The sequence below is a fragment of the Theobroma umbraticum genome, unplaced genomic scaffold, assembly GCF_002168275.2.
Source record: "Theobroma umbraticum cultivar Fairchild unplaced genomic scaffold, ASM216827v3 scaffold_130.0, whole genome shotgun sequence".
Lineage (NCBI taxonomy): Eukaryota > Viridiplantae > Streptophyta > Magnoliopsida > Malvales > Malvaceae > Theobroma > Theobroma umbraticum.
The window spans coordinates 4,166,951-4,190,329 of NW_018397264.1; the positions used below are offsets into that span (position 1 = coordinate 4,166,951).

The window sequence follows — 23,379 nt, forward strand, 5'->3', positions numbered from 1 at the left end:
TTTGTCAGGCAGACAAGCTGATGGGAGTCTGCCTTGTCATTTTTGATTCAATGGGCCTTCTCCTGTTAACCCACTTCGGAGCCAACACTTGTCACTCTCCACGCTTTGTCCTCACATATCTTCCCCCTCTATATAATTCCATGTTCCATGAAGAAACCACATAAGAAACCGGCTTGAGAATTCATATACACAACCAACAAGGTTAATTCTCTATCTATACCCTTATATGTCAAGTTTCTGCTTGAACATGGCAGCTGGGTGCCCAAAATCGACAGGGATCCCCAAGCTTCGACTATGGCAAAGGTGTTCAAGGCTTGTCAAGGAGCAGAGAACGCGATTTTACATTATATGGAGATGCACGGTGCTGCTTCTACGTTGGGAGGAGTAAAAGTTTGGAAGGTTAGCTGGAATTAGGCTTTTTTGTATATGTTGCAGGAGTGTTAGCCAGAGAGAGGTCTCAATAGTGCAAAGCTCAAACTACTATTATTTTTTTTTCCCTAGAAATCAGCAGGCATTATATGCCTAAAGGGTTGCTTGCTTCTGATGGTGACTGGTTTTTTTGGATAGAATTAGTGGAGCTATATGCCTGACTGTCGATCAGGCAACAGGTAGATTGTGGCTAGGTTAGGTAGAATGTATACAGATTTGTGTAAAATGTAGTAACTGTAAAGTACGGTGGATGGTTCTTAACCTCAAAAATTGCTTTCCAACTCTTTATCTGGCTCACCCATGATCCCTAAATTGCGTGCAATTATATTGTACTAGTGATCAGATTTGGAAGACATGAGCAAAACCATTGTCTTCCAGTGAGGGGCTTTTATTACATGGTAACTCTTCCGATTTAAGTAACATGATCAATCGTAGACCTCAACAGCAACAGCAGTTCTTCCTATTGATTTAGGTAACCTTAATTCTTCTTAGAACCTTGCTATGGATAGAGTGTAGTATAAATTATCTTTTCAGGACTTGTCTTTGCTAGAGGGGAAACAGAATCTCCAGTAAGCACTGGCTGTCTGTCTGTCCATCAACCTTTACAGAGATGATTTTAGTTTTGGAAGAATAAGCAATTTACAGAGATATAACTAAATTCAGTAGGGTTTTACCCCTTTCTTCTACTTTCCATTCCAGGAAATAGGCTAGTTAACAAATAATTCATCTCACGAGGCAAAATACACCAATAACACGATGCCAACGCATCTCTACAAACTCATGCATGCTTCCATTTCCATATTCCATCACCCTAAAAATCCAAATAACAAAATAAGAAAATAAAAAAATTGAGGACCTGGGCCTGAAAACCATGGAAGTTCTAATTACATTTCTCTTTAACGTGCACATATTCAGAAAACCTCTATGCAGTATGCACGGGAAATTCACAGAGATGTAGGAATCCCGTCAATCTACAAGCCTTTATTTTTTTTTCCCTTTTCCACCCTTTTTGGTGTAGAAACAAAAACACTCAGCCCATCAGGATCACCCGCATCAATATCTGACAATTATACAATCTTATTCATCTCTTGTCCTCAGCAGGTGTACCTTGTATCCTGGTGGAGTTTGAATCGCCCTCGGCAGGTTTTTTCGTGGCTTGACCTTGCTTACTTTGGGCTCCCTGGGTAATCATAGACGCAAGAAAAACCAATATCAAAACTCTAGCAACTTGGAGAAATCAGTGGGGTACTCAAAATAAAATTATTTGTACATTACTAAGCAACAAAAGTTTTCATGATTGCCAAACTTCTTTCAAGACTATAACTGATTTGCACAATTAATTTGTTAGTAGCCCCACTATGAATTTTGTGGTGATATATGTTTTCGCTTTTCTAATTTCATACATGGAAAAACACTGAAGGCGACAAAGTGGGTGGCAACCCATGTAAAAGGCTAAGCTTTCCTTAACAGATCAATAAAGGCTAAGCATTGCTCCTAAGTGCTGCTTCCAACTACAAAAAAATAATGTGAAACCACGCATCAAAAAGCTTTCTAAGAGAAATTACCACTCAAAAGCCCTTCTAATTCTTTCTGTCCACAAAAGCTAAAAAATAAAGGATAAAATCTATCACCTCTTTTTCTAGCCATACAAGCATGTACATCATTCCAGGCTATTAAATCCACCCCAATTCAACCCACCACAGTGGAAGAGATGCCCAACATTGCAGAAGCTAAAGAACAAAGCTGTCTTGGGCCACAAGGAACAATGAACTAATTCGACCAACATCTTACACCAGCATCTATTCTGAAAATTTTCCCTCTCTTTGGGAGGTTATTAATGATCAACATTCATTTCAAGGTGCCTCCTTGAGAAGGAAAAGCAACTTGGTCAGGGCCTTAGATTTCAAGATTGCTTTCCAAGAAAAACTTCTCCTCCCTCCAACTGATCTCTCTTTCACTACCTCTTGATAAAAGACTTCACCTCCAAAACTCCCTCTTGCACTAAGTCTCCATCTGTGGTGATCATCTCTCCATAAATTCCTTACCACCTCCAAAAGAGCATGTCAAAGAACTTGGACAAACAAAATTTTAAGTTCTCAACTTGTCCATTTCTCAAAAAAAAGCACATTCCAATACTGACCATTCAAGCTAAAGCAAGAGGTATATTTGGTACAGTACCTTATAGTGCTTTGGTTCTTCACTTTTCTTTTTGTCAGATGCCATATTTTAAATACCAAAAAAACTCAGTTATTTATTCTTAATCTTTTTCTTTATGAATTAGTTGGCAGAAAAGAAAACTATTAACCGTTGGCATTTCACCTAGAACTGATGGAGCAGATCCATCAATGACACACACACAAAAGAAAAAAAAAAACCAAACAAACAAACAGAAAAAAAGAAAAAAAAACTAAAAACAATATTTCCTTACAGCTCCCTTCTGCCCAATCAACCTCCGACTTGATGGTGCCCGTGCCACTGATGAAGCGGCGGCGGCGGCAGCAACACGGATTCTGCAATAAATTACATAGCATCCATTCTTATTTTTTGTTCTTTTGGAAATAATTGGATGAGTATTAAAGCTCTAGCACTCCAATACCTTTTATGCACATCAACATATTCATCTGTTTCATCCACTATCTCCTCCTGCATTTGTAAAGACAAACAGCAGCTGATTAAGAAAAAACCTGTAGAAAAGAAACAAGATCCCAAGGGACCCTAATTTACCTGCAGAAGTTCTTCAAAAACATCTTCTAGGGTGATAATACCAATAACTTCACCATCTTCAATATCCTCTGACATTATTGGCAGTACATTTGTTGCAGCATCTTGCCTGTTTAAATTGGCAGGTCTTGGAGCCTTATCAATGTCAACAACAATGCTCTCTGGCTTTTCTTCCAGCTTGGATAGCAGAGGTGTAGTCGGTTCGGAGTCTGCAAGTGAGACTTTGTTTTCCTCATATTTTTGTTCATCAACTGTTGGAGGAAGAATCTTATTTTTTCCTTTAGCCTTGACGACAGCTGCCATATGACTACTGCCTTTTTGAAACTCATTCAGTATATCATACAGAGGCATATCAGCCGGAACCCTGTGGAAACATCCACACATGAATTGCAGAATAGAAGGATATTTTATACTTATTACCAAATAGAAATGATAAGCATATACATGAATAATTACGAAACCTTGGAATTCTCCGGATGGAAACAGCACTGACTGGTGTCTCAGTTTCAGGGCGTACAGTGAGAAGGCTTTTCACCTAATTCCAATGTCCAAACAAGATTAGAGATGCAGAATAAATAAAATAACCAACAAGATCAGCAAAGCTTTAGAAACCAAAATGCATGAAGGATATGAGCCTTCATCTACAGTCTTAGGTTATAACACATACCAGCAGAAGTCCAATAATGTTTTTTGGATTCCCAGAGTAGACAGGGACACGGCTATGACCACGAGCAAGAATCTTACCCATTGCCTCCCTGGGGTAATTAATTAAAGATTAAAGATCAGAGACAGATGGATGAACAAGAAACTTATTACATAATTCTTTTTAGAATTTCAACTAGGGTTTAAGAAAACAATACAAAAGGATCTGGGTCAGCAGTTTCATTGAAACCCTCGACTTCACTAACACATACAACAGCTTTATGATAGAAAAGTAATGACCACCATTCTAGTCAAAATGCATCTACAGTGCATAAGTAGTTGTAAATGCTCAATGCATTTATATAAAGTATAGGATAAGTGGAAGGAAAGACATATAAAGCCAACATACTTTTGTGAACACGAAAAATCATTATACAACTATTGAAGAGAGGAAAATGGATGTACATAAAGAAATTGAACATTTTTAACATTTTTCATTTTCTTTATGATGGATTTAGGAGAGGTAATGGGTTGTATGGAAATATGAACTTTAGCACTCATCATGATTAATGTATAAATCCTTCTTACACCAAATGAAAAGGAGCAAAAATTACCAGTCCAACTTTGAATTGACATCTAAAGAGAAAGTTGATTCTATAGGTGTCATAGCCTCCTCAGCAGTCTGTCCAACCATTATAATGAAACAGGAAAAATAAATTTAAGATGCTAAGCAAAACGATAAAATTGTTTGGAATGTGATAATCCAAGTGATGCCACTACGACAGAAGAGTGTGCGAATTTAAAGCTTATATTAATTTCTAATATTCCATTTTTGCAAGATAAGTGACCATATATCAGAATCTATATAGCATAAAAAAAGATTCAAAGCCATCAATCACACTACTTTTATGTGATGCATACCTTTTCAGTCAAATCTAGTGCTCCGCTGATAATTGTTGTCTCATCATGAGTGAGCTCACCTCCCTTGCCAGCCTAAATAATTAAATCAAGAAAGAAACAATCAATATGAAGAAAGAGACACTGGATGTACAGGCAATCTTCTGCCAGTTCTATAATATTTGACAAATTAGCCTACTTTGGCAAAGGATTACTATAATGTTTAATGTATAGTGACTTCAAATTGATTTACCTCTTGGCTGTGGATGGAGACAAGTGCTTTTAGTTGAGCCCGCCTAAATAGCGCTTCGTTATGCCCCAGCACCCAATCCAAAATCTGGAAAACATATATAACAATACTGCTTCATCAATTCAAATAGCCTGTCAAAACTACAGAAATGCGAAGACATAATAACTCTAACAGAGACTATACTATGTTTAGACTCAATCTTCTTTTCCTTTTTCTTTTTCCTTCTATTTTGGGGGGTGTGCAGGGTAGGCAGGGAATGTTGAAGCTTCATTCTACACAACAATTCAACCTTTATTATAGCAAAGATGAGAACAACAACAAAGACTAGATATAAGAAATGAAAGAAATAATATTTCCCTCTATGTCTCTATTGCTTCTACTTCCTCCCTCCTTCCCCACTCAATACTAAATCATGATTTCTTTCATCTTTAGGATAACAAAAAGGTCAAACTCCAGTACCTTTACTTACTCAGAAAGGGGGAAAACTCATTACCTGATGTTTCCCCGGAGAAAATCTGTAGGTAAGGAAGGATAAGAGTAGCACAAATATATTGACAGGAAAATACGAATCATTAGACCATCATAGGCATACTCAAAAAAAAAAACTCAATTTGCCAATATTGATTAAAGAGTCCCAGACCTCAAAGCTCCAAGGAGCTAAAAATAAGGATTTCCTCCAACTTTATTTAGCTTTCAATGAGTAGCACTGACTTTTTTTGTAGGGAGTTGGCTAATAATCAACCACATAAAACTCCATTCTAGCGAACAGAGTTCAAGTGCTGTTTGTCATGTAATAGTATCACATTGACTAAATAGACAAGATTAATTACAAGAATTATCTCCTGAATCAACTCAACCAATATTATGTATCACAGGACAAGGAATTATTAGAACAGTTAAAAAATTCAGCCTTTAAATGACTTATTCCAGCATGGGAGTCAACAGAGTGCAACTCATAGAAAATATTGCAAGAATGTAAAGTACTGGCCTTTGAATTTACCTTTCCAATGGGATAAGCTATTGGATAGCAAATAATCATTAAAATTCTGACAAGCACTACAAAATTTGCACCTACAGCAAGTCCGTATCTTGTGCATATTGATTGTGGAATAACCTGAAAAGTAAACAGAACTCATCTTGGCCAAGGATTCAAAGGTCGAAGTCAACCTAATACGGAACAAAAGTTTGAACAGCCTACCTCACCAAAAGCTAGAACAAAAGTCACAGAAAGTATAATAGCAACATATTGATTGAAAAGCTTATCCAGGTATATAGGAAGGGCCTGCAAATTCCAAATGTCAAGGCTGTCATTGAAAGTCAACTTTTTCCTGAACATCCTTAGTAAATTTAATACACACTAATTTGCCAGTAATTTTCAAGATAATATCATAGAGCAACTTGAATAATATTGTCAGATAGCCTCGGCCTCATAACAACCATCATGTTCAGCAACTAGGTAGTTAATCACAGCAATCTACCTTAAATATTTGTTTCTGTAATTCACTAATTGCATAATAAAAAATAAAAACTAGATATCAAAAAACACATAATTGCAGCCATCGATTAAATACTTCATATAAGAGCCTATTTAACATAGTGCAATCCCATTCCTATAATCCAATTCAAGCAAAAAGTATAAGTCATTGGCTTGCACTGTTGCCACATGCAAAGGTCCAACAAACTTGCAAGTAAGAACACGTGTTAGCGATCAGCAAGCTAAAGTTAAGAACTCCCTTATTAGCTTAAAACTTTGGTTCCAATCTTTGACTTATATCAAAACTTCAGCTTTAGCAAATCCAATTTCAAATGGTCGTCTTACACAACTTTGTCTAATCAAAAGTTTTGAATCTATCCTTCTACCCTTTTTTTTTTTTGCATCAAATAACAAAAAAGCGATAATTTCACTCAAATGCATATCCAATTGAACCGAAAAAAGTTGTTGAATTAGTTTTACCTCCATAGCAGCGGCATTGCAAAGAAGCAGGGTCACCAAAAGCTGATGCTGTTTCTGAACCACTGGCAAAATAGCAGCTAAAAACAAAAAATGAAATAAAATAAAATATCTCAGAATGAATAATTATTCTAAAAATTCAATCTTTTCTTCACACCAATTCCAAATCAAAACCAAAGAAATTTAGTAATATATATATTCTACCGGCTTGTTTCTTCTCAGTCGAAGTGCCGCTGCGCTGGAGAATTTCGAGTTCGACGAGACCAAGCGACATGAGTCCAAGAGTGAGACCCGACATGATCCCCGCGAAGAGGACTAAAAAGCCAGAAATCCCGGCGTAGATGAACCACCACGCAGATCCGAACGGAATCCCACCTCCGACGGATTCATTGACGGAGGCGGCCGTGTTCAACAGCATCCTCGCCGCCACCACCGCATTTATCGGATGCATCGCGGCCGTTTCAATCACACGGAGTCCAAGACAGAAAATAAAAAAGGCAGAAATGTTTGGTTCTTTTCCTATCCTTTTTGGTTCGTCAGTGAATATGCTGAATAAAATGTCAGGGACTTGGGTGAGACCACGTGGCCAGATCTGTAGGGTTTGGTAGGGTGTGTTCACGAGTCGGTAGAAATAGTGGTGGGAACAGAATCAACGGTGGTGTCGATTAAAATCGAACACGTGGCAGAAGATGCGTGATCTGCAGATGGTTCCGTGGCGGGCGGTCGTATTCAAATATCTCCGCATTTTATTCTCTGACTCTCTTTCTATTTGTGTTATATAAAATTAATGCAAGAGTAAAAGTATTAGAAAAGCTTAGCCTAATATAGGGAAAAAGTACGAAAGAAATTAAATCATAACTAGTAATATCATCATGTTTCATGCTCCAAAAACCAAAAATCACTATCCTTTAAGGTACCATGAAACAATCATCATGTTTATTGGTAATTGGTGTCTTAATATAAGCTTTTCTTCCCTTTTTTTTTTCTTTTAATTTGTTAATTATAAAGATATTCAGATCGCAGAGCAAGGAGGACTGATGACAACCGTCACTCTCAAATTTTTTATTTTTTTAAGATTATATATATATAACTTAATATATATATATAATATAATTGCTTTTATAATTACTCTTTAATCACTTCGCATGTAAAATTTTAAATCCGTCATTGTAATTCGGGAATGCAAATCAATATAAATAATAATAAAGCTAGTCTTCGAGATTGGAAGTATCCCAAAGTATTTGTTATGACTACACCTACTGATGGAAACTCAAAATGTGGGATTTGACACCCTGACCTTTATCCAAACCTTGATTAAATCATTGTAAGACATGATGGTCAACAAGGTAGTTAATGAAAAACCCCATTTTATGCTTTAAACTCAAATGGTTATGTGGTTTGAGTAACTCATTACTCTATTTTTTTAAATCAGGTTAACCTTTCAGCTGAAATGGTTATGTGGTCTTTTGCACTTTTGTAATCTGTTCACTGAAATTTTCATTTGTTATTGAAGATAAAGACAGATTGGAGTAACAAATATTCATAGAGGTAAAGGTAGACACAACAAAAATCTCTTTGATTCTCAACAGAAACCATAAGTGAAAGACTGCACCATGCTTCCCTAAGCACTGAATTAAGCTGTTAGTTGCATCAGACACTAGGTGAAATGCTTCTTACTTTTTTATTGGCTCAGAATGATTTCCAGGAAAAAGAAGCTTTACAATGAGGCAAACATTAAAATTTGTATGGTGTTGCCCTCCCCCGATTTTTGGACAATCCAGGCGTTGCAATTTTAACTAAAATAAACCTGCCATCAAAAAACTAACCAATTTGGAAGGCTTGAGAACAGGAAGTTAGGGTATTGCCACATGAGTATATATCAATGTAATTGCTAGATATGCTACCTTTCCATTCATCTCCTTCACGGCTAACTGGGCCGATTGTTCCTCATCGAACCAAACAAAAGCAGATCCTAAGGACTGCTTAGATACTCTTTCTCTGACAACATGGACTGCTAGATCATATTAAACAATGAGAAAGAGAGCTACAATGAGAACAATGCTTGCCGTAATTTTTAGAAATGATGCAAAAACCTGCAGTTCACCACATTTTGAATATGAAAGTAAAGATACTTAACAAATTAAATTTACAACACTAATTTCCAATACCAACTAACAACTTTGATTTTGCAAGAACTCCAAGCAGAAACATAGGCACATCAGAGTATCCTTTGTCAATTGATGACATGCTTATTTTTGGGATCAAGTCTTTTCTCAGTACAAGAAATGAAGCAGTATTCACTAGAGAAGCTTAATTAGATAGGGCAACTAGATTTAGAAACTCCTTTCTTTTCTTGCAGGCCCTCATATTTGCACATCCATGATCATTACATTCACCAGATTTACTAACATATTTTACCAAATACTTCGGTCTAAATACAGAATCATGCTTTCTTTCTTTAGCCGGGTGAAGTGTAGTGCAGGATTGTTTTCGCTCTATGTTTTATACCCCCTAGACACCGCATTTACTAAAGTGTTTGGCCACTAATTCTTTCCCACAACTATAAATTCATTAATGCACAATTATATGAAAAATATGTCACAGAAAAACGTATTATTAAAGGAATATGTTATATCAAGAGGACATGAATGCCTTCATAGTATTTTTTCAATAATCCTATCCAAATTCATTAGAACTATTTCTTGGATGAACATCATAGTAAGCGAAAAGAAAAACTTGAGCTACAAAATTCTGACAAACCAAAAAGAAAACTTTGATAAACATGCTCACCCTGTTTAACTTCCCCGAACTGTGAAAACACCCTCTTCAAACGTCCTTCAGCGGTTGATTGAGGCAATCCTAAGACACCAACATAGAAAAACAATCATGCAATGTCAGCTACATTTATCATTACCATCAAAAATCCACGATATACACAAGATCTTAAAACTTTACCTTTGATGAAAACTCCTGCTGAAGTAGAACTATGGGATTCTGATTGAGAACTGGAGTTAGAACAGCAAATGGTTTGATGGGTCAGAGATGGGTAGCTTGTTCTGAATGTTTTGGGGATATGGGCAATGGAGATTGAGCGTTTTGAGTTGATTGTGGACAGTTTTGGAGGTTGAAGGGAGGAAGACAGTGGCGACTGACATGACAGAAACACTGCCATCCGAGCAACTGCAAATGCCCAAAGCCCTGTTGGATTTTGAGAAACTTTTATCTTTCCAAAATGGAAGCGTCTTCTGGCCCTGATTTTGGTGGGCTTATGTTGTGCTGGAAAAAGTGTAGACCTCCTCACTATTCTTGGGCCAAACTACTTCTCCAGTAAGAACAATATATTAAATTTTTTTTAAATTGACCTTTGACATAGTTCTTGAAAAAAAAATTTAAATTATTTAAAAAAATTCAAATAAGTCACTCAATCAAGTTTTTATATTTTTATTATGATCCTAATTGGTCTATATAACTACTAACTGATTAATTGTCCTTAATTAAAATATCCATTGTCATTTAAGTTCATATGAAGCTGAGCATAATACTGACTTGAAAAATGAAAATGTTACATAATCATATCATTATAACACATTATTATTCATTATAACATATTAACATGTCACGTCAAGATTGCATGACGTAGATTGATAAGTAGTATTTTGATTAATAACAACTAGTCAATTATTAGTTATAAAAGTTTGTTTGACTCAAAATAAAAATATAAACCTTAATTAAACATAATAAAATAATAAAAACTTATCTGAATTTGTATGAATAATTTAAAATTTTCTTTTTAAATATTATAAAAAATATATATTTCCCTTTTGTTTAATCATCCGTGATCCAGGCTGCCTATACCCCACAAGCATTGGCTAAAAATTTGGCTATATCTCTTGGTTGAATTTAATATAAATATTTTCACAAGATAAGTGGGGGGGATTTTACCACATAGAAAACGAAACAAAGAAAAAGTTGTTTGAATTCTATATATTTGTGGTTATTAACTAATACCAAGTTGATACTAAAGTTTCATAATTGAATTGGTCACTTCTTTCTTATCTCAAGGAATGTTTGAGTTATCTAGATGAAATTTGACCCCATTCACTCATTCATTCATTATGATGATAATAAAAAAAAGGGGGAATGCCTGATTAGATAGACAACATAAAGTAATGCATTAATCAATCACTAATTGAAAGTACTTTGGAATAGGTTTGGATGCATATATATGTTAAATTCGTTGATGATCTTCTTAAGCATGAAAAGCCTAAGACCATTGGGGATATAATAAAGATATGTGATGGGAAATTATAAAGTTATGATTGGAATTTGGAAAAACCATCACCATTAAAACCCCATAGTCTAAATTAAGTGACAATAGGTTTAACCTAAGCTAAATTCATTCTCGAGGGAAAGTGGGAATCGGATTAGAAATATATCCAAGGTCTCAATCTCATTTATATGCCCTTCCACCCCCGACCCCCCCAAACCTTATGTCAATCCCAAGTGGGAATCACAAGATAAATATATATATATATATATATATGTGTGTGTGTGTGTGTGTGTTCATTAATAATATATAAAAACGAATGCCCTAAATCTCATACGAAATATTACTCTTAAGGGTTAAAATTTAAGATTTTGATTTGATTAAGATGGCAGGTGAGATTTAAGGGATAGAAGAGAGACAAAATACATAGGGAAGATAATATAAAAGCAGAAGATGAGACAATACACATGCATGAGAGTCGTTGACATATCACCTTCCTACAAATTGATTTCGAGCCTAATACATACAAAAAAGGCCGTGCCAAAACAAAACCAATCAAGTTTCGCACTTCTAAACGTCTTTGAATTGTTGACTAGCTCTAGCAGTCGACGTCACCTTGCGAAAATGTAATCTCCCACATAATATGAGCGATATTTTTCTGCGAAGATCGGCGGTTGAAAGCATCCATCCAAAGGACTTTCCCAAAAGTGAAAAACAAATAAGGCCACCAAACTAGAGACGACAAGATTGAATGAATAATGTCAGGATGAAAGCGAAGGGCATTTGATCAGTTACAGGGTGTGGGAGCTTGGAGGTCCTTTGGGAATAGTTAGGGGTTCAAGTGGGAGGGTTTAGGGTTTGATTCAAGGCCTGAACAAGACATCTTGCCGCCCATCATGATGATGATGTGAGGCTTTCATTCTTTTTCTCTCCGCAAACGCATGCATTTTTCTCTTTCCTTCTGCCCACGTGTCCTGCTTGGAATAAACTTTAGTCGTCTCACCACCATAAATATTAGTATAAATATACAAATGATCATAGCTAGCCTTTGTCTTCAAGTTGCGGCTCCAGCACACAATTGAAGATTAACTATAGTCCAACATGTTCAAACTCTTAACAAGCTTCCAATCCCAAAATTATAAGTTCAGTTTTAAGCTTCCAAAATGGGACATGATTTTCTTTTTTTATTAAGTTGTGTCGTTATATATCTCTCCATCACATTCTAACTCAGAATCTAAAACCTAAGTCCTAAATATACCAAAATAATAATAATAACCAATTACATAATAATATTTTTTAAAAAATGTCAATGCCATAAGGCCAACCGTGTCCAATATGGTAGGCTTTGTAAGGTAAATGAGAACGAAATGGCCAGCTTGAAAATTTTCAGGACCATTGAGAAGAGAATGCGATGCTATGTCGGGCTACTTCACCATACACATGACTTGTCTCGATAACTACCACCCCGTACGTGCACCACCAGCATGGATGGTTCGCCTGTCCTTATGGTGTACTCCCTAGGCAACGACACAAGATTCCCCTATGCTAGAATTACGTACCATGCTAGTTTTTTTTTTTTTTTGGTTTCATAAATCTATATATATATATATTGATGCAACACCTCGGACTATATATATGGCCTTGGTTTCGTTTGGTCACCATTAAGATACCGCACTACCGATATTGCGCCCAAGTTTGATCCTTAAGTTGTTTTGGCATGATATTTTGTTTGATCACTAAGATAATGATAGGTCACAGTCTGCTCTTTGATCTTTATATTGTCATATACTCAAACATGTAATTGATTGAAAGTGATAAGTTGAATCAGACTGTGTGTTGTGGCCTGTGGGTATTCCTTCCTTTCCTCCTCGTCTTATTCACACCTTAACTTTTTCCATTATAAAGGATAGAACACAAATCATACAGGGGGACGCGTTAGCATCTTTCATTTTCTCTTTTTGGTTTTAGTTTTGTCTAATTTAACAATCAAACAAAGATTATGTGCTTCCAATTTTTTTATTTTTTGTGAAAAAATTAGGTATATATGCAAAAAGTGTATTTTTGGGATGCATATATACGTGCAATAATGCATGTATCCTTATACATGATTTGATTATTTTTAGACGTATTCATAGAATTTTCTCAATCCATTGTAAATAGCAATGCCCAAAGGAAGTATAGCAAAAAATGCCTCAACTTACTTATGGTATTGTAGGCAATGACCCTTTGCTTATCCTTTTTTGTTTACTAATCTCCACATACTTCACAATATTTACCGTAGTAAAGAACAAATGTTAATTTAATCTTTAAAAAATTAACAGTTGTCTGACATGATTTTTTACATTAATCGACTTTGATTATGTTTGCAAAATAATTAACCTATTAACATGATGTTAGCAAATTTTCTTAACAATATTAAACATTAGAGAGAGCACGCTAACAATAAAGGTTCATGCATCGCATTAAATAACTGTTTAATAACCAATGTTATTTTATTATCCCCTTTTCGAAATGACAATACTGATCTGCATTGATATTTTTGTCATGGCACAAGTTGATGGAAATGCTCTCTTACTTGAGAGAACAAGTGTACGTTTAAGAGAAGATAATTAAATAATAATTATACAAAGAATCTTCGTGTGACATTACCTTTCAGTTATCAATATATATATAATATATATATATATATATATATATATATATATATAATGATATAGATATATAGATACCCCCGAGGGCTTTCTTACCTCTCGCCAAAAGAACAAAAAGGAGAAAAGAATGATACCCCCCTCCATGGAAGCTTTTATAAAATCATTATCCCCTTTTGCGTTTTATGGGATGCAAAGCCAAAGGTTAGACCTCTTTTCCCTATAATCTCTCACTGAAGCTGATTTTGACCACTTGAAAACTGAAGGATGTCTTTTGTTTTTTTTTCTTTTTGTCCTTTGCAGGTTCCATGGAGGCATTTTATACTTTGGGAAACTGTTATTGATTTAATATTTATTCCTAAATTCGATGAGAATAATATATTAAATAAAACTTTAATCCGGGTCTATTAATACCCGTTAACTAATTAATTTAAACAGTCATAATGTAATTAGAGGCGGGAGTGAGTGGGGGGGTGGGCACCAAGCAGCATAATATATGGATTGGAATCAAATGGCATTGAGAGGACAAGGGCTTCTGCATTGACCCCACCACCCTTTTCCAGATTCCAATCCGAATGTTCAATCGCAGCCGTTGATCCTCATCAACTGTCAATCGAAAGCATAATACTCCCTCCCATCAAATCAAGGGAGGTCGTTTTTGGTGGGGTCCTGCAGTTTCAAGGTTCCAAAGCCCTCTGATGTGGTATCAATGGCAGTTGGTTAAGCAATCATGAGTTGGAGCTTTTGATATTCCAATGATTTCTTTATATACATATACCATTTGTAAATATCATTTCTGAAAAAAGTACATTACAGGTCATGTCACACCGTAAGGACCAAATTACCACTATTGGTCTGGCGCACAAAGGGTTGGGATCCATGGGCTTATTTGACTTTTTACACAAACAAATGACACCGGACCCCGTGAAGGAGAGTCTCCTGCATCGAGAATTGACGCATGGGCACCGCACCCAAGCATAAAAAGGTTATTTTTGGTAACTTCAGAGATAACAGTGCGCACGGATTTCTAAAATGCTTCCATTTGTACGGCCACCAAATGTACGTAGTTAACGACCTGACAGCAACCTCTAAAACTATAACTTCTCCAATCTCCACACAGTAATTTTTTTTTATTTTCTTTGTTGTGTAACCAAAAATTCAGATAGAAAATATATATATATATATATATATAGAGAGAGAGAGAGATAGAGGTAAGATGCCAGCCTGCCATGTGGCATGATGCCACGTGGAATCATCGTTTGCATGTGGGAGATTCCGTGTGTGTGTCCTACCTTTAACGGGTCGCCGCCGCTACGGCGGTTAAGGGGACCGATGATGTGGAGGCGGTGGAATCGGAGGAGGGTATAATGGAGGCGACACGATTATCGTCGTACAGGAATTGGTCCACGATCATGGTGCTTGGTCCCGCCACGAGTCTGTGCCATGCCTTGTCAGCCTCCTCGCCACGCTTTAGGAATACTTCGGTGGCATCAATCCGGTGCATTCTCCACTTCCATTGGTTATAAAGGCGGTCGATTTTTTCCAATTGGCGACAAGCTAGCAAAGATGTATTTTCTTTGATTTTGAAATGGCTGTCCAAGCAACCTCGCTCGAATTTTGGCATCAAGAATTGATTCAGCACGGAAATATTGGTCCATCTCTGGGACCCCAATTGCACGTCTAATCCCGCGGGAATAATCAGCTCTCGGATCAAAAATTTGTTTAACCTCATCAACCATGCCTGCTTGCACCATCCTATCAACCCGTTCGGACACAAATGAGTGTAACACGGGCAATGACACATCAACCACAGGAAGCAACACTCGTACCTTAATTGAAATTCAGGATCATGGTTCACCAATGCCTCGATGTACGAATTGGAGCCGCCGGCGATGATCGGGAGGCGGCCTTTGGAGACTATGGATTTAACAGCGACTGATGCATGGTGACGGAAATTCATTGATGTGAAATTCGAGTTTGGGTCTACTATGCCTAGCAAATGGTGCGGGACTCCACGACACTCCTCTTCAGTGACTTTGTTAGTTACTATGTCAAGGCCTTTATAAACTTGCATTTTGTCCGAATTTACAATCTCAGCTGGATCAAAACAGGTGGCTAGGTCGATTGCCAGGCGGGACTTGCCAGTGCCGGTTGCTCCCATTACGAACACCACCTTATCTTTCCTGGGAAAGAAAGACTCCACGTTGAGCCCCCCTCGGAAATTCCCTAGGGGTGGTACTTGTTTGCAGGCAGGCAATGAAAGGACGTTCATGTTCAAACCCTGGAAAAGTTGGCAGAACATAGTATATAGTTAGAACAAGGCCAGTTGAAAATTCTGTTTGGAATGGAAAAGGGAAGGAAGAGAAAGCAAAGATCGTGAGTTCTACTCTATGCGTATGGAGATAATAGAGAAACAAGACCATGGTAAGTAACTAAGTAAAGCCAAGCTCTCTATATAACCCACATATTTCCATGGACCACTATTACCTTTTATTGTCAAATATGCGGCGACCTGTAGAAGAAAGTGGCCCTTACAAGCTGCCTATGTTAGAAACCCCCAAAAAGAGAGAGAAATCTGCAGAGGAAAAAGGGCAAAAGAGAACGTGTAAACTGTTGCAGAAGCAGGGTTGAAATGGTGATGATGGATGTGAAATGAATAGGCTAGTAGTGGGAAGAAACGAAGGGAATGGGTATACGCAAAAGGAACAGTTTCGTGTTCCTGTTCTGAGCACCACAAAAGGGTGTATGTTGAAATATTTTTCTGCTGCTATATCTATTTACACTAGCAAAAAAATATTTGTCATAAAAAAAAGGGAGAGCACTTGTATGAAGGAAATATTGAATCTTTTGAGGGGTTTGAGAACGAATGATTATGACAAAGAGGAGCTGTCCATCCCACTTGAAGCTTACAACTATGGAGAAGATTAGGCTGTATTTATATATGGTGCCCGGAACAATAACTTTTAAAGAGTCTTTTTTTTTCTAGCAAGTGGCTTCACAGGGCTTTCGTGACTCTGAACTCATCAGAGAACACGTCAAACGTATTAATTTATTCATTAGGTTTATATCTGCTATTATTTTCTTTTGGTGATGGGATATCTAATTCTCTTGTAGGATCACTTCTCCAAATTCACTCTTATCAGAAAAAGAAGGAAAAACCTTAACAGAAAACCAGGAAAAAAAGGAAAAAAGAAGCAGAGCATAGACAAATGTTATGTGTTCTTACGCTTTTGTACGTCAATCTTTGAAGATGGTAGCATGGATGTTTCATGGAACCTGAGTGACACCAGTGTATTGTCCTAATTGGTAGGTCAAAGGGTAGGCTGACTTTGGTCTGGCTCCAAATTTAACCATATTAAATTTCCGGACAGACCTCTTTGCTATATGACTCACCATTTTTGTTTTTCATATATTTCATGAAAACTTCCATGAATTTATATTAAAGGGTCGTCTGTTTAATGTTTTCTGTCTGCGCCATGTCTAGTGTCTTGTATTTTATCAATTAGAATTAGTCAACTGATCATAGGAGAAGGATGTGGCTCACAAGAGGATTCCTCCTTTTTCCTTTGTTGTTTTATCAATAGTCTCAATATATATAAATATATATACATATGTATATATATTTTGGGAGGGTGCTTCATGTTATGTCCTGATCCCGCATATAAAATAGCAGCACATTACCCAACAATGTGGGTGGGCAGTGGGCTAGTTGTTTTCAGAAAAAGCAGTGGGCAAAGAGAATTTCACTTTTAGTGGTTTTGATACCTAAATATTAGTTTTATGTCCAGTTCAAGGCCAAACCCAAACTCTTGTGTTCAATTGAGAATTTTTATGCTCATATGGTGTTTTTGCCCTTAGATGCCGCAGGTGATTAATTGGTCTTTAATTTCTTTTACTGAAAATGCTGTTGACAATACTTTTCTTTTATATTGCCTCTGATCCAGAGAATAGAAAATGCATAATACTATCAGCAGTTTGTTGCAGTGTTTGATGAGTGAAGACTGAAGAGGAAAGAAAAAAAAAATGCATTTCTTTTCTCAGTAAAACCCTGTAAAAAGTGAATGCTATATATAAAGGTTTTCTGCAGACTGGTGGTGTTTATGCAAATTACTTTTTAATTTTAAACTTGGAATAATTCAAGGCTGCAAATTGCTGCTTCCAGAAGATTAGCAGTACTGCTTCTGTATTCATTAGAAGAGAAAGCTATGTCTGAATGTTTAAGTTAAGCAATCTGCAAACAATCAAGTGAAAATTGTTTGAAACTAGCTGTAGAAAAATATCACCACTTGCACCAGACAAGATTGTATGTTTTTCTAGGTAAGGAAGAACTGTTAAACATCAGAATTTAGTTTCCATAAATAGCATCCTCTGGAATCATATAGACTTGAAAATTTGGAGAATAAGTATTGTTTCAGTACAGAAATATTGGTAGGTTTCTGTAGGAATATTGAGAGTGTAAAGGTTGTTTAGAAATTTATGCAGCAAATTGATTGACTACACATTCAAGAATCTTTATTCTTTCTCTTTTTCCTTTCCCTTTTATCCTTTCTTTTTGATTATTTGGTATTCTCTTCCTTTCTTTTCTTGTTGAATTTCCCTTGTGGAATTAACTAAATCAGATCTCTGTTCACTGCTTTGACTAAGCAACTTTGCTTGACAGTACACTGAAATATCAGTGGAAGTAACAAATTGAAGGATACCAGAGGCACTGCTGCCAATTGGTAATTAGTATGCAGCAATACTGATAAACTGATATAAATACTATATAGTATCACTATCATTACTTGCAGTTAAGATGCTTTTTGACATTTCCCTTTATAGATCATACTTTTAGAGCCATTATAGCTAATTAGAGGCAGCAATGAAATTGCAGATCAACATCGATATATTCAGGCTTCCTTCTTGTCCATGTAAGTAAAACTCACTGTAAGCATAAGTAGAAAATCTAGCTATAGCAGAGAAGCGTTTACCCCTCCCCCATTTTATATATATATATATATAATGGAGCATCATTAGACCCTTTTCTTTTCGACTGTTATTCTAGGTGTTGGATCAATGATGACAAGTGAAAATCTTTACAAAATGGTAGTAATGCCTAATTTAAACACTCCCAAAGCGCATAAACAACTTAAAAACAAAGACATGAATCTGAAAGTGACTGTGAAAAAATGTCTGAGTTTGTCTAATCACACGTGTTACCACTTAATCACTATCGTCTGCTAATATAAAGAAGTTTTCACTGTCCACAATCATGTGTCTCAGCTCTCACATCAATTAGACGGATACCGCTGATAATCATTAGGAAGAGAATAATAAACGTTATCTAAAGGTACCAACTTGTCAAATAGTTTATGGTAAAGATTGGAGAAGAAATATTATTGTCAAAACATAGGCGGGGGGGGGTCCTGAATCGATGAAAGATGAAGTCAAGCATGCATTCAGATTGCAGAGTACAGATTTATATAGCTATTTTTTTTTGTGATGAATGATGGGTGAGCGTGCGTTTGTATATAAGTGCTGAAGTCACTTTAAATATCAAATTCAAATGGGAGTGGCACTCAAAGGATATGATTGAGAGATTATAAAAAGGATTGCCCACAACTTGCTTTCTTCCTCATAGCTTAAAGGAGACTTGATGGTCTTCCATTTCTTTGAATATGTATTCAAACACATAGAGAGAGCTGCACAACCAATAATCATTCCGCAACACTTTATCTGGGGGCATGAGTTAAACTTTCCATTAGCTTTTCATGATTAAGTAGGCGGCTCCATTGATTATACTAATCATCACCATCATCCTTGCATCATATGTTGGTGTCTGTTATGCAAATGCTTGGTGAGAGAGAGCTACCGACGGAAGATTTGCAGCACCAAGCAAGAAGAAAAATCAGGCATTCTACATATCCCACCAAAAGCATCTGTGATTTTGATTTACATTTGGTTTTGGCGTGGCTTCTATCCTTTGGAGAAGCTCTCGAAAAAGCAATCATAAGCAAGTCAATAATGGGGTTAATATATATATTTATTTAACCTAACTTTTTCTTAATAGAATCACCATAACTTCATTATTATAATCCTAAAGGACACTAATACTGATAAACAAGACTTTTTTTTGCAGATGCACATTTACACTTCTTAAATATTTATTCAAGGGCTGTTTCTTCCTTTGAGCCCACCTTTGTTTGATTCCCTAAGACCCCACTTCCCATTCAGTGCATTTATCGAAAAGTTCCAATTCTTGCCACCATTTTCTTGTGTTTATTAGGACTCAATTGGAGAACCAAAAATTAAAATTAATAAGAAACATCAGCCATTGTCATTTTCTGCAGAATTTCGAGTATCGTTCATTGAGATAGCTGGTTTGCTACGCGATGGCATGGAATGCCATCAAGTCAAATAAATTTTAATGCAGTTGAAATACTCTTTCAAGCTAATTCCATGGTTGTCAACGCGTTTAGTTGTTCCCATGTCTTATTCTTCACTTCTTTGACAATTGTTTACTTGATTTATGCATATATATATAAAACCTGATCTGAGGATAAGAGCCAAGATGTTCATATTTTTATCTGCTAAACAATGACAGTTTTATACGTCAAATTGTAGTTTAATTAGTCTCTGACAACCAAACCCGAACTATCCAGGAAGAAGTGTGTAATACTATGCAAATCACCTATGACGTCTGCGCAAAATGCCACAGCCAGAATTTAAGCGCTTATTATAGTTCAATCAGTCAGGGTGGTTCCAGCCTACTCTGCCTATGCAAATTACTAGGGTGTTAGAAAATTAGTTTACAGCCTAACCTGGTGATGAAGATGAACCCTCTTGGTCTAGGTTTTTAGGGTGTCTCAAGTCTATCCAGAATGCTTATAATCAAAACCAGTCAATGAGCAGCGATCATTCACGTTTACTTTTCAGCTTGGAGGGAACAAAGACTGTATTTGTAATATCTCGCCTCCCATTTCATTTCTAGTGAGTTTCTAGATGACATGAAACTAAGTGGCCATTCGAGAAAGAAGCCAACAATATAAAGTTAGCAGGATAATATAAAGTTGAACATGACAAACAAATTAGCTAATGTTGATCATTCTGAATCACGCTGACATGAACAGAACTCCTGTCAAATATGAGCTTTAAATTGACATGATTGTTGACTGAACATAGGAATAAGAATTTCCAACTCTACCTACATCAGAACTCCTGGGGTGGCGGGGGGGGGGGGGGGGGGTGGCGCTGTCAAAAAAAAAATGCTAATCTATAATCATAGCAATATAGGAATAATATATCAGGCATTGAAAGGCACAAAGGAGAATGATTTGGAAAACGCAAAAGCATTGTTTTCCCGATAGATTTTGCTGAGCTGACCCCATGCATGGTAGGTATTGGGAAATGAATTCATCTAGAGGTGGTGAATAGGACTGCCCACCAACTTGCCTAGGATTTATTAAAACCAAATATTTAAGGCAAGTTACTATAATTTAAATAGAGTCCTTCCTTCCAGGATCATTCATCTGGAAATCCGTACACATATTCTGAATAACTTCTCTGGTCATTTTCATCTAAAAGTGGGTAGGTCGCCAAGCTAGAAACCAGAACTTTTAAACCTGCTACTAGCAAACACAACTACCTATATGTATGCACTGCTGTCTGCTTTTTGTTCTCGGGTTTTCTCCTACCAAGGTTAAGAAACCTGAATTCCCACATAATAAGAATCTTTTTGATCGGATGAGCCAGAGTTAGAACAGCAAATATTTTCCGACTTCTGATGGTTATAGTTCCCCTTTTACCATGAATTCTGGTCCCTGGTAGGCATTAAATTAAAACTCTAAGCTTAACCTTACCTAATATTTTAAACTTTTAAATCAGACTCTTGAACATATCTTGATACCTATAATTTAGTGGTATAGTTAGAAGCTCTCACCTTCTGCTCTGTTGCATACAGCTATTGATCTAAAAGTCTTTAACAATTGGGGAGGCTTTTTCATGACATGACAATTTCTTTAATCAGTGATACTCTTTAAACTCCATCACATCTGTGCACTCAAAATAAATATTCCTACAGGTTTCTAAAATTTGTGATTTTAAATTGAATTCAGGAACCCGTCTTCTCTATTTTTGGGAGTTTGTGTGGACTGTTGCCTCCTTCCCAACTAAATCCAGCTCAGAAATATTCCCAAGCCACAAATGTAGTTCTTTTTTTGGGAAACTAGCTATTAATATCCCCATGAAAGGCAGGGGGAAAACATGCACCATGGAAGAAAATTACAGTTTGTAACTATTTTTTTTTAACAAATAAAAAGTTGGGATAGGAATGAACTTATGTGATCAAACTGCATCTGCGTCTCTTTCCGATGTGATCATTTCAGTCTAAGTGGGATTCTAAATTCAAAGTCCCCAGTAAATAGGGAGATTAGAGAATCTGTACTCATTAACAAGAATTGGAGAAGAAAAGGTTCTCTGCTATTTTGGGCTGTGAAGCATCTTAGATCAAAGATTTTGGGCTATTTAGTTGGGCGACGGAATTCAAGGGAAAGCAGGTTCCATTTAGAATCCATATATACAGGAATCAAGTTCTGTAATAACTAAGTTCTTGCTGCAACCACATACTTGGTAGAAGCTCAAATACTTTTCCTGATGAATTTCGAACCTTTTCCTGTCATATATTTATATGTTAATTGTTCCCTCATTGCAAGGTCATGACCACCAGTCCAAGACCAAATCTCCGAATCTAGACTCTTATTTATATTATATCCATAATCTAATCTTCACCGTAATGGCATTGTGGCATTCATCGTTGCCATAATGGACCTTCCGTTGAACATTTATCGGACCAGTGCCATAATCTGCACTGGTTAGTGGGAACCCTTGGGCCTTGAAGTATTCAAAAGGGCGGCCCTCTCTGCAGGGACATGGCTAACTACTACTAGTCTACAAGTACCCTATATATATATATATATATATAAGGCAACTCTAAATAGTGGAGAAATCAAATTCAGAGCTTAAGAAGAATAGATGAAACTACTGTCTGAACAGATTTTTAGAAAAAGGTTTTGCCGTTCTTGACTCTATATTTATTTAAACTGACGTCAAATTATAGCATCAATCTTGCCGCTGATTATTGCGTAATTGGACTTGCATGGTTGGGTTGGTGCCGAAAGTCCATTGCTGATGTCGAAGTTTTGAGTCAAAGTCAACCATGCTAGCATATTTTACGGAAATCAATTAGTCGGAAATTGATATCATCTCAGCTGGGCATGCTGCTACTGCTGCCATTGCTTAAGCTTTCTCTTCTGCCCTCTCCTTCTGCATCTTTTCTCTCTCTCTTTTTTCTGTATAGGCAGCTTGTAAAGGCTACATTCTTCCAGGTCCGTCAAAAATTGTGGGGTTATTAAATTTTTCCTGTGCATTGGTTTGTTTAATTATTTTCTCCATAAGTGAGTATACCTTGTAATCTTTTCTCTTTTTCTTCTTTTCAACATTTCCTTGTCAGCCTGCAAGCAAGTTCAATCCTTTCCTGAATTTACCACGAACCTTTCTTTCGAGTGAAAACTAAGGTGGGGTTGGTAATGAGTTCAAT

The 23,379-nt window shown here is 36.5% G+C and overlaps 3 protein-coding genes across 5 annotated transcripts; all 3 read right to left on the reverse strand.

The window, feature by feature from the left end:
* Positions 1-1,079: 1,079 nt before the first annotated feature.
* On the reverse strand, positions 1,080-7,373 carry LOC110422232 (DUF21 domain-containing protein At4g14240-like). The gene is made up of 13 exons (XM_021436062.2): positions 7,095-7,373; positions 6,894-6,970; positions 6,138-6,221; positions 5,940-6,053; positions 4,943-5,026; positions 4,714-4,785; positions 4,407-4,474; positions 3,818-3,905; positions 3,612-3,685; positions 3,154-3,514; positions 3,026-3,072; positions 2,858-2,939; positions 1,080-1,609 (listed from the first exon to the last, which is right to left on the reverse strand). Exons 1-13 carry the CDS (start codon positions 7,339-7,341, stop codon positions 1,511-1,513), a joined length of 1,497 nt encoding a protein of 498 aa, XP_021291737.1. The 5' UTR covers positions 7,342-7,373; the 3' UTR covers positions 1,080-1,510.
* Positions 7,374-7,517: 144 nt separating this feature from the next.
* LOC110422235 (RNA-binding (RRM/RBD/RNP motifs) family protein) lies at positions 7,518-10,090 on the reverse strand. 3 transcript variants are annotated; one of them, XR_016351525.1, is made up of 5 exons: positions 9,846-10,090; positions 9,681-9,749; positions 8,795-8,904; positions 8,568-8,711; positions 7,518-7,655 (listed from the first exon to the last, which is right to left on the reverse strand). XR_016351525.1 is itself a non-coding variant. In XM_021436064.2 (4 exons), exons 1-4 carry the CDS (start codon positions 10,060-10,062, stop codon positions 8,625-8,627), a joined length of 483 nt encoding a protein of 160 aa, XP_021291739.1. In that variant the 5' UTR covers positions 10,063-10,090; the 3' UTR covers positions 7,696-8,624. The 3 variants fall into 3 exon arrangements, 2 of the variants coding, with proteins under 2 accessions (XP_021291739.1, XP_089640479.1); XM_021436064.2 differs by lacking the exon at positions 7,518-7,655 and having other exon boundaries at positions 7,696-8,711; XM_089784353.1 differs by lacking the exon at positions 7,518-7,655 and having other exon boundaries at positions 7,701-8,711; positions 8,795-8,901; positions 9,846-10,088.
* A 4,457-nt stretch (positions 10,091-14,547) lies between these two features.
* IPT5 (isopentenyltransferase 5) lies at positions 14,548-16,943 on the reverse strand. The gene is given in 4 exon segments (XM_021436063.2): positions 14,548-15,391; positions 15,393-15,612; positions 15,615-16,086; positions 16,293-16,943. Coding segments are annotated over 3 exon segments (975 nt in total). The 5' UTR covers positions 16,078-16,086; positions 16,293-16,943; the 3' UTR covers positions 14,548-15,099.
* Between the last annotated feature and the right edge of the window lie 6,436 nt (positions 16,944-23,379).